Source organism: Carassius gibelio, chromosome B25 (genome assembly GCF_023724105.1).
Source record: "Carassius gibelio isolate Cgi1373 ecotype wild population from Czech Republic chromosome B25, carGib1.2-hapl.c, whole genome shotgun sequence".
Lineage (NCBI taxonomy): Eukaryota > Metazoa > Chordata > Actinopteri > Cypriniformes > Cyprinidae > Carassius > Carassius gibelio.
The window spans coordinates 18,741,999-18,762,051 of NC_068420.1; the positions used below are offsets into that span (position 1 = coordinate 18,741,999).

General features: G+C 38.5%; 1 protein-coding gene across 1 annotated transcript in view; it reads left to right on the plus strand.

The window, feature by feature from the left end:
- The first annotated feature begins 5,245 nt into the window (after nucleotides 1-5,245).
- The window catches only part of LOC128014493 (ankyrin repeat and BTB/POZ domain-containing protein 2), a 45,065-nt gene continuing 30,257 nt past the window's right edge, over nucleotides 5,246-20,053 (plus strand). Inside the window, exons 1-2 of the mRNA XM_052598107.1 lie at nucleotides 5,246-5,487; nucleotides 5,677-6,528. Coding sequence (XP_052454067.1) covers nucleotides 5,694-6,528 — 835 coding nt within the window. The 5' untranslated portion in view covers nucleotides 5,246-5,487; nucleotides 5,677-5,693. The remainder of the gene's footprint in view (nucleotides 5,488-5,676; nucleotides 6,529-20,053) is intronic.

Sequence of the window (20,053 nt, forward strand, 5' to 3'; positions counted from 1 at the left end):
ATGGTGTTCCTAATAATCCTTTAGGTGAGTGCATATTTAGTTTAGCTAATAATGTTTAGCTAATATGTTTAATTTCATTTATTTTTGTAATAATTGTAATATTTAAAGCAGATATTTTGTCTTAAACAAATTTCAGCCAATGAGATCAGTGGGTGTGGTCCATTGTTAACGTCATTACGTTCCATTAGACTGTTCCCCCTCGGTCTGTTCGCCACGGTGTCCCCTCAAGCACGGGGCCGGTATGACCAAACCGAGTTTCACTCCACTAACGATGGTCCTGGTCACATCGAACTTCATTATGAGTATGTCAACCATCACCACCAGTTTTCCTGAGAGTGTAGTGTAGTCCTCGTCTCCTGAGCGTTCAGATGGGCTCACCACTGCCCTAACTGTTTCTTCTCCTATCTGAAGAGCCGGAGTATGGGGACCTCACCTCAGTGCAGTGGAGGCAGCAGAAACTTCATGCCCCACATCCCTGGTCTTCAGTGATCAATCTGAGAAGGAGAAGGTCTCCTCATTCAGGCTTTCCAGATGCAACACTGAAGACCAGGGAGCACCAGAGAAAGTGCCGGCAGAAAAAGCCTCAGGGAGCACCTGTGCGTGGTGGGTCTGAGAAGGGTGAGTGTGGGGACTCAAATTAAATACTGAGGACCACTAAACAGGGAAGGTGTCAGTTTTACTTAGACTTAAAAAAAAAAAAAAAATAAAATAAAAAAACACTAAATCTAATGTGTTAGACCCCATGGTCTTTAGATTTTTTTATAAGAATCCCTCATTATATTATTAAATTATTACATCTGTTTCTTCAACAGGACCCTGCAGATGTGGGTCACCTACAGAAAACCAAAGGAGCGCATGGCAAACAAAATTAAAGACCAGCAGTTGGGACCAAACAGCTTAAATCATAAGTGTAGTATATTCATATGCTTAATGGAGTATTTGTACATATATATATATATATATATATATATATATATATATATATATATATATATATATATATATATACACACACATGCGTAAACTGAAATACTGCTGACAGACCCTTGACCTTTGCTGAAATGGACATTGCATTTCTCAATCACTAGAGGGCACCACTTTATAATTCGGGTATGTAACGTAGTTTTTCTGGCTATATTAAAATACACCATCTATTCGCATAATAATGTAACCTGAAGCCTAGAAAACATCTTAATAAATAAATAAACGTTAGTAATATAAAGTGCTTCAATGGCTACAAGCTACGCCCATGGAGCGGGTCTCTAACTGTTGTGAGTCACTCTTTTGATATTAACCTCCTCACACGGCTTTATTGAGAGCACAGTCACACTCCTCCAGCACAGGATGACATGAAGTTTGTCTGGACACATTATGTAATGTTGACACAAACCTGCCCCACCCGTCTGCACTCTTCTGGTACATTCTTTCATTTATCTTTCTTTTATTTGTCTTTTTGTTCTTTATCAAGTAACTGTAATAATAGTAGGCTGCATGTTCTTTATACACTAATAATACACTATCCTACTATTATGTCTACAGCCAAGACTCATTTGTCTGAGAAGTGAATATCAGTTGTGCTTTGCAGAGAAAGAGATAGGCTTACAACTTTATTGTAACTTTCATAGTTAAGATAATAATAGTTACAAATACAAATTATTTGAGTATGTACAGTATGTGTGTGTGTGTGTGTATATAAATAAGCCTATATAATATAATAAAAACATCAATCTATCTGAAGGCACTTTTAAATCACTTTGATGATATTAACTTATGATATTCGCTAATAACAATGAAAGCATGCAGTGTTATATTTGATTTGTTAGCCTGTTTAATCAGGCGTTAGCTTGAAGCACACAGCTGAAGATAATGAGTGTGTGTGACAGGGCCGCGGGAAGTAATTTTGAACAGGGGGTGCTGTGATTTTTTTTTTTTTTTACAAAAAACCTATGAGCCTATAGGCCTATTTAAAATACATTTTAAAAATATATACATTGAGATTTACTACTTTATTGTCATATACACTTCAGTGCACAGCCAGCCAGGGTCTGAAACACACAGACATCAGTTCTCAGATATGCGCAATGCGCTATTAATCTGAAGCAGAATCAGAATCAGAAATAATAGTTTAAATAATAGTTTAATAATCGAAAAAAACGAAATAATTACTTTCATTACAATTTCAGATAGCCTATACATACATGCAACTCATTTAGATACAACAAATAATATTACAACAAAATATAATATTAATCAAACTTCACAATAACGCTAAAACAATGCAATCGATTTGGTCAGCTGGCTTGAGTCACTGCACGTTTATGTCACACGGAACTCTATTAACTCCAAAATCTTTTTACGCACACCACAAGGAAATAATCTCTGACTATTTAAGCAATTTGTTTATTGAACAGTTCTCCACATCCATTACGCAAAGAACACACGCACAGTATAACGCTTTCTGTCTCCATCTCCAACCTTTTTACACAAACCACAAGGAATTTCCGACTATTTAATATGGCTGGGTAAAAAATAGATTTTTCGATTAATCGTTTTTTAAAATGTGGTCGATTCAAAATCGATTCTCAAAGGCCATGAATCGATTTTTTCCCCGTATTTATTTCCGCATACATTGAACGAAAGATTAGCGTTAATCTAATTACAAATCTTCTCCACTAGATGTCACCCTCTTATGTGCCTTGTGCGATGTTACTAACGAACCTATCATTCATTCATTCAGTTTAAAGCAGTGGTTCCATTTTCTGCAATGTGCGTCAGGTCATGCTCCCGTTCGCGTCTTACAGACTGCATCTTAAAGCCTCTTATACTTTCTGCGTCCTCGAGTCCGCTATGCAGGCTTGATGTAAACATCGCCATCGGAGAGTGTGTACCGAGTCTGAGCAGACAACCGCGCGGACAGGTGTCAGTTGTCTTCAAAAGCACAATTGCACATGTTCAGGCAGTGTGAAGAATCCCATTGCCAATCGAACCAATCGGGCCGGGCTCGGGCTCGGGCTTGTGCGGTAAATGAGCGGTCATGTAATGTTTCGATTAGCGCGAGAAATATGCGAAAATGTATGCTGAGTAGTTGAAACGGAGGCTTGCTTCTGACGATTACGTTTTGGTAGCACCAGCAACTAAAGCAAAGTCTGAGGTTTGGAAAAGTTTTGACCTTGTTTATAATGAGAATAATGAGTGAATGATGACACCCCATCAGTGAGCGCAGGAGCGCGCTGAAGACATCTACAGTAGATTCAATCATTTTCCTCCACAAAAGCACTTAGGCCTTACCTAATCTTGGTGAGTAAATGTTTTTCAAATAATAACTAAATATTATTTGAGTCTTAAATGCATAATGTAGACAGAGTAGGCTATATAAGCTAATGTTGGCATTATTATTTTATTATGTCAGCTGCTATGGCGAAGCAAATCCGGCAGAGCCTTTATCTTAATTCATTTCGTTATTGCCAAATACCCATCTTAATTTATAATTTATCTTAATTAAATTTTTTAAGAAAGACTTGTTTTTATTGGTGCGTTGGCCTATTTATATGCTAAATGAGCCTATACCTATAGGGCTATTTATAGAGTGCTGAGATATTACGATGTTACAGAGGACTTATTTTATTTCTTTGTTCAAACTTCCAAGTGGCCTATTACGTTAGTCATGTATAAATTATGTTAAACTATGTATAAATGACTCATTCCTGACAAAAGGCAAAAGAGCTGTGTGCTGCGTACATTTGAATACTGTCGGGTTGTAAATGGGTTCGGGCTTTTAAAAAGCTGTCAATCAAAATGTGCGTGTCGGCTCGGGACATGTCGGGCTTAACGTTTAAGGCCCGATTACAGCTCTAATAGAAAATCGAAATCGAATCGAGAATCGAAATAGAATCGATTTGAGAGCTTGTGAATCGAAATCGAATCGATCTGGAACATCTGAATCGATACCCAGCCCTACTATTTAAACGTTATTTAACAGTTCTCCACAACCATTACACAAAGAACACACGAACGAAATAATACTCTCCATCTCCATCCCCACCACCTTAAAAAATACTATAGTGTACTACTTACAATTGCTTGGCTAGTCAAAGCTGATCCCACACTTGTTGCCAAAAAAAAAAAAATGTTACAAGCGCGTTACAAATATTTCAATAGGCCTACATTTTCTTTTATCTCCCTCTCGTCACTAGGGGGTGCTGCAGCACCCCCAGCACCCCCACTTCCTGCGGCCATGGTGTGTGACGTCATTGCCCAGACTAACACAATTAACGCAAATTCCTTACGATTAGATGACGATCAGTGATTAGCACCGTTAACAACATCCCTTCAAGCTCACTTTGCTTAATTTCAATACAGTACAACATTATTCAGCAACAGTGGGCAATTTAGCTCGTTTGATAAACTAGTTGTGGGCATACAAAATGAGTAAGAGTGAGGCGGACACTAGGAGGAGGCTAAATCCAACTCAGAATATATTAAAGGAAATACAAATACATGAAGAATATCTATTGTGTTTACCATAAAAAATAAAATAATTTTTCAAGTTTCAAATATGTATAGAGGCTGAGGCCTCCATAAATAATCAATAGGATAATCAATTTATGCCTACTCAACAATAGTCTGTAACAGGACCAATTCTCACTCTTAGCTGCTAATTAGCATGTATATTATTAACATATTGACTGTTTATCAGTACATAAAATCATGTATACTTCATGACCATATTCTAAATCCCTAATTAATACCACAATAATATTAATAAAAGTAATAATAAACTTAGTAACTACCTTAATAAGCATCAGACAGTTTATTAAAAGTGGTGGTTAATGGTTTAATGTAACGAGATTTGGCGCTTAAACTAAAGTGTGACCCAGAATTCTGTTCGTGACTTCACTGTGTGTTCCTGTGAAGTGAATCTTGTCAGTTTAGACCAGAGCTGTTAAATATGTCTGTGTCATATCCTCCTAAAAATTTTTTTACCTCTGTAAACCTAGAAAAACTCGAATTTAAATCAGTGTAGATAATTGTAGCTAATATGTGAGAGTTGTAGACGTTGCGTCTATAAATGCAGATATGCACATTTGTGATGGAGATTCAGAAACGCTTGTGAATCATTTCAAATGAATCGTTCAAACGAATCGTCTCGCTCGCGAATCAAACACCTCTGCGCTCGCTCTCTCTCTCTCTCTCTCTCTCTCTCTCTCTCTCTCTCTCTCTCTCTCTCTCTCTCTCTCGCCCTCCTGCTTTCAGTTCAGTCATGAGTTTCCAGTAAGAAGAGGCGTGTGGTGTGAAATGAACATCGTTCTGCTTTTCCACATCATCTTTAAGGATTCATTTGAGCGTAACCGTCCGATTGAGACTCCACTGATGGATCTCCTCTCTAAACTTTCCACACTGTTCGGTTTCTTATTTTCAAGAACTGGACACGAGTAAAAGAGAAAGCTGCGCACTTCACTAGTTTTACGGGAATGGACCTTTAGCGAGGTAAGCAAGTTTCCCCAAACATTTTCTCTTCCAGAAGATGTAACCTGGACATTTTTATACTTTCACACAAGGTGATTTTGCTCTGTAGTGTATCAATAAAGTGCTGCATGAATGTCAGAGAGTAGCTGAACCTGTAGAACCAGCTCGAGTTTCGCGCAGCTGAGAAGTCTCCTCTGCTTTCTGGTTCAGAAAAAAAAGCAGCCGAAATGGCAGGAACTAGAATGAAAACCCTGGAGGATTTGACCCTGGACTCTGGCTATGGAGCAGGGGACTCGTGTAAGTCCTTAAGCCTGTCGTCCTCCAAGTCAAACTCGCAGGCGCTCATGAACACCCCTCACCGGGGGAACTGGCGCTACTACTCCGGCTCCATGAACAGCAGGAACAACAGCTGGGATACAGTCAACACAGTGCTTCCCGAGGACCCAGAAGACATTTTCTCCAAGTGCCCTCGCTTGCCGGAGCTGGAGGAGTTCCCGTGGACGGAGGAGGACGTGGGGAGGGTCGTGCGTAAAGGCGCGGGGAAGGGCGCCTCGCTGTCCGCGGAGGCTGTGCGCAGACTGGCCTCTCTGATGCGCAGGGCGCTCATCCGCATCTCCAGAGAGGCGCAGCGGCTCAGTGTCATGCACTGCAGATGCACCAGGTTCGAGGTGCAGAGCGCGATCCGCCTGGTGCTCAGCTGGGCGCTGGCGGACCACTGCGTCTCGGCCACCGTGAAGGCTATCTCTATGTACAACATGAGCGCTGGAGAGCTCCTGCGCAAGGGGAAGTCAGCCCGATGTGGGCTCGTGTTCTCCGTCGGACGGTTTTTCCGCTGGATGGTGGACACTCGGATCGCGGTGCGCATCCACGAGTACGCGGCCATCTGCCTGAGCGCGTGTATGGAGGCGCTCGTGGAGGAGGTGGGCGTGCGCGTGCTGACGGCGGAGACGCCCGGCTGCGTCCTGACGGCGGAGGCGCTGGAGGGGGTCATCAATAATGATCCCGAGCTCTGGGGGGTCCTGCAACACTACGAGCATCTCATCTGCGGGAAGAACGCCAATGGTAGGCACTTTACGGTTTCATTGTTGCTTAAAATGTTTCACTCATTAGTTGCTTGTGGCCCAGTGGTTAGATTTGGCTGAAGGGTTGTTGAAACCACACAAAGGTCTATCCGTCACCATTCTGCACTTAAGCATGACACCTCATGATGCTTCAACGGAGAATATGTGTACTGTTGTGCCACCACAGTTTCCCCAATTGTATTTGGACCATGCTTATTATTGACAACTAAAACAATACCGAAAAAAAAAAACCTTGAAAAACGAAAAAAAAAACAAACAAAAAAAACAATATAGCCTATAAAAATATATAAAAATATATAAAATATATTTTAAATAATATATAAAATTATTTTATTTCAGTATTTTTTTTAAGTACTAAAATAACTAAGAAATAAAACTTAATAGAAACTATACATGTGTATAAACAATCACAAAAATAACAAAAGTTAACATGAAATCAGAATTCAAAATATAATGTAAGATAAAGTATTGAAACAAAACTACATAAACTAAAAGATAATAACATATAGACATAAAAAATATAAAATGAAAAAAAAAATGACTAAAACTTTAAAATCAAAATCAAAATATAACAATTCCAAATATTAACAACAACAACAACAACAACAGCAAAAAAAAAAAAAAAAAAAAAAAAACGTGAAAATTGAAATTAAAAGAGATAATATAAAAATTCTAAATATCAACAAAAACCATGACAGAAGGATACCAATAAATAACCAAATTACAAAAAAAAAAAAAAAATGAATGAAAGCGAAAGTTCCGAACATGAACAGAATAAAGAGAATTATTCGTATCAGTGATACAAGATATCACTGATTTGGACACTTAAAAGTGAATGAATATGACACAAATGTCTAACTTTATCTGAGTATGTAAGTCCATTATTTTAAAGAAGGATAGGACTTTTTTAATCAACATATTTCATAATGATGGTGAGTATTGTGGATGTGAAACGTTAGTAACTATCATATGATGTGACGAAGTACACCTGCTCACTGTCTTATGATACATGCGTGAACTTCAGGGGAAATGACTTCATTGCAACCTCATAAAGAAATCCCTATCACACCAGTTAGTACCTTTGAAACTAGTTATGTTGGTGAAATACTGGCATGATTTACTGCAGATACTGAAACTGCGATCTGTTGGTAGACCCACTCAAATGCTGATAGCTTTCCTTATTAGTCTTCTGGGCTTTTGATCTGAAAGATGAAAATGGAAACCAATTTCCAGAAATCACTGGTCAATCACGTCATTCGGTCTGTAACAGGTCATTACACGCTTCCTCTTCTCCAGCTGTGAGAATTACCCCTCTCTGCCAACTTCTGCATCATCCTGGTTGCATTTTCAATATGATTTGTCTGTGGTTTACCAGCATCTAGCATGAGGTTTTCCCAAACATTCACAAGCGCTTCGTTTCCTCTTTGAGCAAACCCATCTCAACCGACTGATCAGGGAAAGAAAACAAACTATATCTTTAAAATACAACAGGTGGTTCTGAAGTGTCACTGTCCTGCTTTTATCATCTTTACTCATAATATCTCTTTGCATTGTCCTAAAATTCAGGAAAATGTTTTGATTATTATCTTATGTGGGTGGTTGACATGACAGTTTAAATATGCATATAACATATACTACATTTGTACTTATTTGATGACACATTAAAATAAAATAAAAATGAAATGACTTGAAATGAAATAAAAATTTATAAAATTTGATGATGTAAATCACACAAAAATTACTAAAACTTTAAACATAAAAATATTAAATATCCAAATATCTATCAGTATGGTTTTACATTTTTAGTTAGTTTAAGACTTAAACTAAATAAAAATGAGAAACAATGTTACCTTGAGTTACCTAGCTGAAAAAAAGCTATTTTAATGTTGATACAATATAATAGCTTCAGTTAATTTTGACTTTGATTTAATATTTATATTTTCTGTTTTCGTTTTGATTTTAAAGTTGTGGAAATGTTGTCGTTTTGTCATTTTATTTGCTTGTTTTCAATGTCTATATGGTTTTCCTTTTTAGTTTTAGTTATTTTAATACTTAAACTAAATTGAAATAAGAAATGTTACTTTGGCAACTAGCTGAAATAAAATAAGCTGTATTAGTATCATTGACATGCTATTATAAATGTATTAATAAGTCAATATAATTCTTATATGTTGTTTACATTTAAATAAAACTTTTTTTCTGTAATTTTGATATTTTTTTGTCATTTTTATTATTTTTGTAATAACATTAATCAGTTCTCAAACAATCTTTGAGTTGAAGCATTGAAAAGCGCCTACAGAGTAGCCTAGAGGGCGTTTTCAACTACAGTAAAAATGTTTTGGCCGTTCATTTATGCAACAACAGCATTTTGGGGGCCTGAACATGAACTTTTTAGGTGCAAGTTTTTGTAAACAATACTAATATTGTCTCGGTATAAACTACAAAAACATGAATTTATGAAAATGGTGAAGTCATGCACATTACAGTACATGGTTAGTCTATAGTTTTGTGTACAAAGTGACATCGCCAACTGCTGGCCTGTCATGGAAGTACAGCGTATCGGGGATCGTTTAATGATGAAGTGAAGTGACATGACACACAGCCAAGTATGGTGACCCATACTCAGAATTCGTGCTCTGCATTTAACCCATCCAAATGTGCACACACACAGCAGTGAACACACACAAACCGTGAACACACACTCGGAGCAGTGGGCAGCCATTTATACTGCGCCCGGAGAGCAGTTGGGGGTTCGATGCCTTGCTCAAGTCATGGTATTGCCAGCCCGAGACTCGAACCCACAACCTTAGGGTTGAGAATCAAACTCTCTTACCACTAGGCCATGATTTTTGACTCGTTTGTACATGAACATTTCAAAGGAAAAACATTGTAAAAAATTTTGTACATTTATTGTCATGTAAATGCACGTTAAGATGCTAACTGACTTCAGCTAGGCTACAGGATGAATATGTGCATGAAATATTGCTCCACATCCAGCTACTTCCATGACAGCACTGAAGCAGTGGATAGACTTTATTAGAAGATCAGAGGAGCGTGGGTGCAATATTTAGGCTACGCTAGCAAAAAGCTCTTTTTTGGCACGGTGAGTCAGGATCTCAGCTCTGCATAATCCTTACACAGCTCACTTTCTGTGGGATGCCCATGTGGGCATCAAATTAGGTCTGTCCATAAAGACGACCCGGTGGATCAATGTGCTTTCAGAGCGGCCGTGTTAACAAAGTGCTGCGCGTGCACTTCACAAAACCCTCGCGTGCCATTACTGTTGATGAATGGGCTTCTGATCCACTGCGTTTCCTCTGTCAAGTGCAGAAGATCGAATCTGAAATGCCTTAAATGTGGCTCATTGATGAGTTCAGCCGTGACTCAGTTGCCATTCAGAACGTGCTTGATAACGCAAAATATTCGTGAGCTGCTATTATTGCGGCTGAGAATGACTTTTAAACAGCCTTGATTACCATAGATCAATACACTCGTCTAATAAGTTTGCATGGTTTATTTTCATTCTCTGATTTTGTAGTATGCACAAAGTGGCATCCAGAACCATTTTACTAATCTTTTTTTTTTTTTTTTAGTAAAGCAAAATATTGGCAGTATTTGGCATGGTGTCGAAATGTAATAACTTGCAACGCCTCCGAAACAAAATCTTTTTCTGCTGACATTATTTTTCATCCTTATGCCTGCAGCTACCTGTCCTGTACTATTGTGACTGTTTCACAGCTAAATTAGTTCTCGATGGATAAAACAAAGTTCTTTCTAACACTTTTAGTCATTTAATAACACTCAATCTCATTGTAAAGTAACTGACTTTAAGGAAGTAAACAGGGTTGACTTCTTGTTGACTTTATCGTAACTGATGGTACCTTGACTCACAAGGTTTCATATTCAGAGTCCGTTTGCAACAAAAGTTCTTCTTTATCATCTGCCAACCAGCCCCACATCTGGAAGTCTTTAAGACTCGCTTCTCTTTGCCAACTCAAGTCACTCCCACTTTCTCCAACACACACTCTCTGCCTCTTTTCTATTTACTTTAGTCCTTCTTTCCTGGAGCCGTTTCTGTGAACGCACATGCTTTTAACAAGGCGCCCACTGTACCAGCGTGCCATGTCAAATCCAATGAACATGAAGCACTAAATGCATAGTTGTCTCTCGCTGATAGTTGCTATTGATATTCAAGCTGCATTTGAGTGTGCGAGTGATTCATGGAGAAAACATCTTCATACTTTGCTTCTGAACAAGTGCTTCCTCAAACTCGCTGTTGAGAACATGTGAACCCGACCCAGAGCAGGACGTGAACTTTGTCCCTTGTCATTTGCGGCAGACTCGGGACACTACTGGAATTTTCTGGCCCAGCTCTCGAACATTAGCTACCCTGATGGAAACCTCCCAGCCCTAAAATACAGTTTCATTTTTGCATAAGTAGTCTGCAGGCCAGTGCACTTGTGTCTTATGGAGGTTATTTTAATGCTTCGTGGATGGCAGTAATAGGGAAAACACCATCTTGCATGGTCAGTGGCACTGTTTATACATGCTTCCAGCCAAAACCAAAGGCCCAGCTGTACGAGGAGCTCAGACTTCTCTGAGCTAGAGGCTAAAAACAGCACGAGTTTTACGATGGCTTAAAAACATTTCAAGGGCTACATTTCAATAGAGCTCCTTAAAACCAGATAACTTCATTATCTAGTCACTAGCATTAGCTAAAACTTGTGAGCTCATGGAACCTCATACAGTAAGTGACTGAAATGAAACACCCTTCATAGGCAGCAGCTCTTAAGTGTGAAACAAATATAGCACTCTTCAGTGGTGGGGTAACGCGGGTTATGTAATCAGATTACTTTTCCAAGTAACTAGTAAAGTAACACATTACTTACAAATTAACAAAAAGTTACTTTTTGAAATAAGTGACGCAAGTTCCTTTGCTTTCCCATTTATTCTTTGATACCTCTTCTGTCCCTGTGTTGAGAGAATTTGAGAGTAAAGTTAATTTATCTTTTGGTGTTAAAGGGCCTTTACAACTGGGTGACAAAAAGTAATGCAAAAGTAACCTAATGCATTAGTTTCCATAAAAAGTAACTATGTAACAAAACTAGTTACTTTTTATGGAATATTAATGCAATATTCGAATTAGGGCTGGTAAGCGCTAGAGAGCAGGCGACTCCTGGTGCTTTTGAATCGCTCTCGCGATACTTTGATGTCATACAATGATTGGTCTATGCAGCGGCACTTCAAATCCAACGCAATTATGGCCAATGGTTCAACGCGCCAAATGGTTCACCAAATTTGTTCAAAACGTGGCTTAAGAAATGATATGCCACTGTGGGTTGCTCAAAGGTGAACAATTGTGCTTTGTTGGCAAAATTGAGCAAATCAGACAACATTGTGTCTAAAATAACACAATATTAACTTCTTTAATGAACTATTGTCTAAGATGAGTATCACAATTGCGCTATTGCACTTAGCCTACAGCTCGTGTGATATTTCTTAACTATGTGATGTAAATATGAGAAAAAATTTCTAACAGGGGCATTTTGCCCCATATCTTGAATTTTAGGGATATTTTTTATGCTCCATTAAGCAGTAAGTTGTTGCTCTGCCTCATATTAGCCATCAGTCGACTGTATGAAATGGTCTGGGCAGGGCAAGTGCGTTAAATGCGTTAATAATTTTAACGTGTTATTTTTGGCCATGATTAATTCATGTAATTAACGCGTTAAATTACCAGCCCTAATTTGAATGCATTACTTTGAAAAGTAGCTTTCTCCAACACTGTCAGTCTTCATGTGAAGTGCACTAGAGAGTTCAAATCACAATTGATTCCTGTAGAGTTTGATGTTGGCATGCGACTAAAAGCTAACAACAATATAATCTCTTAAGAATAAAAATACAATCACACAGGCAAATGTTAGGTAAACCATTAATCACATTAAAGACCTCACCGAAATCACATACTTCCCTACTACATAGTAAGTGAAAAACAGTATGAGAAAGAGTAGTATTTCTGAATTCACAGTATTCATAAAATAGTAAGCAGAAATTGTAGTCAAATGAAGGTTCCTAAGAAGCAAATTCTAATTTCGACCCCTACTTTTACTTTTGTGTCAGGACTGTATTTGTTATCCCTAGTTTGGCAGCTCACTCGGTTTTTGGAAGAATTTGAATACCCTGTTTGCCTAGTCAAGCCATGTTTGAATAAAGTTCAAATACACATATTGATGTCTTTGTAAAGTTGCTGGAACAGTTTGAATAATGATAAACCCATTGTTTAACAGCAAACATTTGAGGAATTGTGGCTTTTACTTGATGCAAATACTATAGCGTCAATAGTGTTGCAGGTAGGCTACTAAGTGTTTTCTGTGTTTGCAGATGGAGGTTGTTTATGGAGTCACATGATTTAGTTCAGGACATAATCCTGTGAAAGTACTAGAAGCTTGTTGGAAAGCGGGAGAATAGCCAGCGGATTGAAGCCGGTCAGCACATGGCTTTATGTTTTGGCGCTCATACATCTATACAAACGCTCTCATAGGTCAATCCTCCGCCTGTTGCCATGAAAACACTGACCCCAGACAGGAAATTAGGGGAAGTGTTGGAATATGGCCAACAATGACACATGCAGCAGTTTAATGTTGGGGCGAATTATCTTGAGGAGAAAATGCAGTCTTGCATTTTCCAGCAGTGGAACGTTAAGAAGGGTAAAATGGAGTGATTGTGGATGAATAGTTCCCTACTCACTGCAAAGTGTTGGAAAACTCGCATTTCAGTTCTCACGTGTCGCTCGCACGTTTACCTGTCAGAAGATAGAGACTGAAATAGCTGTTGGTGGCTAAAATAGCCTTCAGAGCCCTTTTTTCCCACAACATTGTGTTCAACTATTTAGTATTCCAATGCATAGCCAATCTTTTTAGATTTTGGCAGCATTGCATATACTACAATTATAATTGCATATTGTACTAATTAAATAATCAATTCATTCTGCAATAAAGAACTGAACTGTGGATTTAATATTTATTATATTAAATGACCCATATGCCATGTAGATATTCTAAATAATAGGTCCATATGCTTTCATCAACGGTTGCATATTGTGATTTATCGTTTTGGCTTATACTGACGACATCTGTCATGATGATTATGAATGAAATAACCCATATTCTAATGTTCTTTTCAAGAAGGCTGATTCCTTCGTTTGCCCCTGTGGTTTGTTTCTATCTCTCATTGACTGATCGTTTCACATTTGTCATAATCTAATGAAACTCTGTCTGTCCCTGCTCTTGTCTTCAAATGCATCAGGGATAATTGATCGCTGTCGATAAGCAGCCTTTTGTGAACATTCCTGTAATATTGAATTGCTTGTAGAAATACGGATAGTAATGGCTTCTGTGTTGGGTTTGAATTCTGCGGCTGCCATTTTTAGTCTGTAAAGTGCTGATTTAGCTCTTAAAATGTCTACAGAAATCCATTTAAACAAGATTCAGTTAGCTTTCAGGTCATGTGTGTGTAAATCTTATATCTTATCGTTTTTTTTAATTTTTTAAGTGCAGTTACCCCCAAAATTATTTAGACACTTAAGTTATATTTAAAAATGTATAAATGGCATATAACGTAAATAAAAATAAAAAAAAAACTAAGAATATTTTCTGAAGTTTGTCTTATAAACTTGCATGTCATACTGTATGTCTAAAGTTTCTTAGCAATATAAGTTTGAAATCGTATGGTAGCCAATAAAATCAGTAATTGGAGTAAGATGTCCATTTATGCCAATAAAAGCTCCTAAGTTTGCGTTCAGTTTTAAAAACAAATGTAGTTGAATGAAAGTTTAATGAAGACAGAAGATCAATATACAAGCTATAAAAGCTTTATTGCTGCTGAGAGGTTTTCTTCGTGTATCGTCCACGGTGCTTTCTTATCTCTTTAGTGCCCTCAAAAGGTTTGCCAGTCTGGTAAACCAAACAGCGCTGAGCTTTCCCACATGAGTTTCCTCAAGTCATGCCCGATTTATCACCACCACAACAACAGAATCTTGGGGGAAAAAATGAAGAAGTGAGTCACTGAAACAATCAAAGGTTTTTTTTTTTTTTTTTTGGTAAAACATGCACAGGCAGGGGAAATCGACAACATATTTCAAGCTATATAAAATAACAAAATGTCTCTGGCATTAATCTACTGTAAAAATCTCTCACCCAAGTAGGAATTTACCCTACAGGCAAAAGGATGCATGAAACAACTGGTAGAAAGATAATATCTGCCTTTAGTATTGAAATTGCCAACAGAAAATACTGACACAATATAGTTCATTAGAAATTACCCAGTAAACATTTCTGTTTAACTGAAAGTAAAGTTGTTTGCACAAGCAGCGTTCCCTTTCTGTGGTGTTCAGTGTGAATGCATCCGATTTGCATGAGAGATGTTGAGGCACTCTGTGTCTTTGCTGTGGTGGGGAACAAACTGAATGATTCAGATCATTCTTTCCTGGTGGCCTGGGGAAGCAGCCTGTGACTGAGGACAGATTTAGCTTTATTATTGTTTAGAGACCCTGGTCATTCTGATTTTGGACAAGCAGGTTGGACACAGCTCAGACATTGAAGAAGGATGCCATAAATCTTGTAAATAGCCATTTTAAAGCTCGGACTCCAGACAGCTGGACAGTTTCAAACGACACCATTGTCTTGAACCTTGATGGTTTTCTGTGATCAGTCATATTTCAGACACATATCTCAAGCAGTGTGCATGAAAAAAGATATAAAGTTCCTAGAACCTTTACTTTTTAGTTGCATTTATGCTCTATGTTGTGTTTGTCGAAACTCTTAAAATGCAATAAAAACATTAATTTGCGAGAGATCAGAGCACAAGTTTAGTGTGAAGGTCTTTGTTCTAAGCTTGAAGTCTCAGTGTCTCTTTTTCGATCTGCTAATTGGCTGAGGACAGACTTATGACTGCACACTTTTGTCCATGGTTATAAAGCCAAGCTGTGCTCATGGACGTGTGTGAGAGAAAGACATAACATCTGTCCTTCTGCATGTAATGGGGGACATCTGCGAGTCTGGCTTAAATGGGGACAAAGTCAGAGTTATGACCCTACTTTAATTAACCTGCGCTCATTAAAACGAGCCTGAGCTATTTAGTAAATGGTGCAAGTACAATGATTCTCACTCTTTGGCTCAGTGTATGTATTATTGCACTTAGGCAATCGGGAGAGCTTGTTGGGACAATTAGTCGTGGAGTGGCGCAAGGTGTGTTTAAAGTCCTCCAGACAGAAGTCAAAAGGCCATGACTACTGAGATGATCATCACTGGTTGTGTTTCTATGTCTCAGCACCTCAATATTTGTCTGACCATAGTTTCTGAGGTGTAAAATGCATGCTATCATTGAGCTCTCTAATTGGAAAATAAAGTTGTGTTTTACAGGACAACTTCAGAAGAACGGCTTTAGTGGTTTCAGAATAGTTTGCCAGTACCTGTTATACTAGCACGTCATAAATAATCAGCCAAGCAAGACATTGTCAAATGCCCTGTGGCCCCCTATAGATAGGAAGCAAGATGGAACGTGCCTATTGCTTTTCCAGGAAAACATTGTGACACTTATGAGTTCATATATAACTTGTCAGTAAACTCAAGTGGGTTGAGATGTGGTTGGTTTGGATGTTGAAAGATAACTGAATCACTGCTTGCCTTGCTGGCTTCCAAATCATTGTCAAATTCACGACAACAAAAGTTGTTCATAAGATTTGTGTTTCTTTAGTTTCTTTTGGTTAACAAAACTTTACGATTCAAAAGGTTGCTCATAAGTGCCCCATTGCAAAGCTTGCACTGGTACAGACTTCACAGTGATCTACTACCCAACAGACCATGTGGCATTACATCACCATAGCATTGACACCACCAAGCAAGGACTGCGGCATAGTGGCAAGGACTGGAGGGCGGCATTTGGGATATGACCTAAGGTGCACACTCTAATAGTTAGGGTTTCTAACTAGGTCAACAAATTTTTGATCCTGGTCTAGTGGAGTGTAGTTGTGCTGCCAAGCCTCAACTTGTGTCCACATTTACATCTTGAATTCCCATTAAGCCAGATTGCAAGGTTGTAACAGTTGGGAGTTAAAGGTCTGCTCTCGCCCGGGGTCTAGATCAAGACCATGCCTCATTAACAGTGGTTACTTTTACTTAAGAGTCTCTAATTTTTCTCGAAGGAATCAGTCGACTTTTTTCAAACAGTTGGTATGGGTTCAAAACATGTCGTAAGGGTATCTAGTTTGGTCAGAAAGACTAGTTGAGGCTGGGTTTTTGTAAACTCCCTGGGTGTATTCATTGTATTCTAAGATTATCATCCTTCAAAATGAGGAAAGTCTTGGCTAGTCTCACATATCCTGAAAGTGAGTCCAAGCCCTTCTCTCAATTATCTTTGGAAGCCCTGTTAGACCTCAGCCAGGTTCTTGCCAGGCAGAGTTGATGGAGTAACCACAAAACACTCATGACATTGTACTGAAACTCGTGGGAAAATAGAGAAAATACTTTTTTGAGCTTTCTTTGGAAAGATGAGGAAGGGGAAAACAAGGAGTAGGAAAGCAGTTATTCAGCACTGAGATAAGAAAAGATCCACTGCCACATTTCCTGTTGAAGTTCAAGAATCTTTATAAATGAAGCATATTTGTATGTCTCTATTTATCTTATAATGTGCAAATGAGCAAGTGTGAAGTCTCTTGCTTTGTGCTAACAGTGTTCCATACACCCTAAGCTGTGGAAATCACCTGCTTTTATATGAGGAACCATGCTGCCGGTGAGAAACCATTCTGTTGGATCACAAGTCTGGCACAGGCGGCCTCCTAAAATAACAGAGAAGAGGTAATTCGCACTCCCTGCTTTCCAAACTCTACAAGAGAATTACATGAACCATATGGTAAGAAGAGACTAAAATGTAGGCCCTGCTATGAATATCCATTTTTGGTGGTCAGTCAAGACGTTATATATGCTACTAAAATAAATTAATGCAAATGCTTTTTGGAGTGCAAGAGATTGGCACTGGGGCAACTGCCTTAAGGGGACAACTTTGTCCTTATCTACCACTAAAAGGTGCATATTAATACCTTAAAGTAGTAATACTTAAATGCACCATTGCACATTTTTATCTGAGAGTGCATCAACTTACAAACTACAACATTTATCTGAAATGTTACTTAAGTCTAAGATTAGCTTTCGGCATTTGTACCATCCCCCAATTCTACAGCATCCTGCTATTAGGACACGCCAGAGCAGACTGATAATTACAGTGTCAAAGAAAGCAGTAGACCAACTAGAACACATGGCAAGAAACAAAGCAGGCTGTCCCATGAGACTCTGCCACCGTTTAGCATGCAGTCAACCTAAAGCTCAGCTTTTCATCTCATGCATATGTCTGTGATTTATTTAAGAACAACAACAGCTTAGAAGTAATAACAGAGGACATCTGAATTGGCTAGGCTATTAGCACATTGTCAGGCCTAAAGAGAGGGGGGAAATGAAGACAAATTTAGAGCAGGGAACTAGTTGTTTGCACAGATGCTAGAGTTGGTAATAAAAGATGGATGCTAACCCTCCAGTCCTATTTTATTACTATATAGGTGGATTCTATAACAAGCTGAGATGTTTGGTTAGATTTATTAGGCAATGCATTGTGTGGTAAAGCAATAGCAACCCTCTAAACCTAGCTAACTAAACCCACTTAGCCCATTTAACCATGATATGATGTTAAATGTAGCTAACCTCACTTTTTTATGCAAATGGGTGTGTTATATCTCTGGAAAGACTCTGAGTTTGTGTAATCTATAATAATCCATCAGACACTATTAAGTCATAATAGCAGGTCTTAGACTAGAAAAATGTACAACAAAATGGTTTGACCTTTTCTTTACCCTGTGCAAGTCAGGAACTGCCTATAACATAACCTTCTGTGTTATGAGCATCTGTAGGAAGCAAACAGGATTTTGGGAGTATGTCTTGCCTCAAGGCCTCATTTTGAGTATTTTGTGGCAAAGGCAGATGGGTAGGATTTAGAAGGAGCGGTCTTCCCCAAATGCTTTTTTTTTTACTTTATCCATCTGGCTTATGTGCCTGAATGGGGTTTCTGTGGGTGGCCCGAAAGGCCTCTGGGCTACAGTTTTTTAACTCTGAGCAACATGAAGTAGCTTTAGCGTGAATCCTAAATTGAGTCTATTCTCTTTGAATTACTTTACAGTGTAGGAAGTAGTCTTAAGCCAATAAACTTTGGTGACCTCTAAAAAGACCTTCATTTCTTCTCATTTCCGATTTCTGATTATAAGATACTTGGCTGCACTGAAAAGTTGATGAATAAATAAACAATCTACTTTAAATAAAGAATCTCAATGTAGAACTTATTCATGTCAGTCCACAAGTTTTCAGTCTTTCTCTCCCAACTAATCAGCCAGAAAAGCAGTAGAGGTTCCCCTGAGACCAGAACATATTTCCTTCCGTTCTGATTCCTGTCCAAGAGAGAGGTGAGGTCCCACGGTTGTATTTGAATGAGCACATCTGTGTTTACCCTAGCCTGTTTGTTTGTGATGGTCAAGAATGACGAGAATAGTTGCCGTGTCACAATAAAAGCCACTCCAAGAGGCACCTGTAGTGATGGCAGCTGGGTCCACAAGATGCCAGGGCTTTGGAATTCTGAAACAGGTGTATCCAAGAGAATTATGCATAATATGTCTGCATTGCCTGTCCTGTGCAAGTCAGGCAAAAGCAGCATACGCTCCTCAAACCAGGTGAACAATGTTTATAATGGAAGACAAAAGGCCTATCCTATGGAGATAGAAGTTATTGTGTCTAATGTAGCAGGCCAAACCAGAATTAGCATTATAAAATCAACGACAATCAGAATATGCCTCACTATGTTAGAATAGATGCCAACAAATTACTTTGGCAGGTGGCTCATTAAAAATACTGGATTCGATCGTCATAAGGGGCTTTTGCAGCAGAGGAAACTTTTGACAGAAGTATCCACTTTTGGCGTGTTTGCACCTCAAGAATTAGGAATTTATTTAGTTCTAGGAACTCGGTTTGGGGGAACAAAATTAACTTTGCTTCAGAGTAGGGTCTAAAACAGTTCAATAGGAAGTGTTAGTGATATAAACATACGGTGATTGGCCAAACGCATACAAAACATTGGGTACCTGACATTTAAAAAATAAAAACATGTTAGAATATTTACTCCATGAACATGGAAAATGGTATTTAGTTACTTGTTTTCTGCAGCATTGTTCTTTTCTCAGCCTCGCTGTAAGTTTTCATAGGACATTTAGTCAGATTTTCACACTCTTTTTCAATAACGTAAATTGTGCATTTACATTACCTCTTCGTTATCAAGAACCCCACGACACACAACAAAAACAACTCTGATCACGGCATCCTACATTTACCGGTTGTTGACATTTGTAAATGCTGTGAATAAAGACGTCGCTGTTGGCCGCTTCAGAGTTCCTGCTGCTGGAGCAAATGCAACCA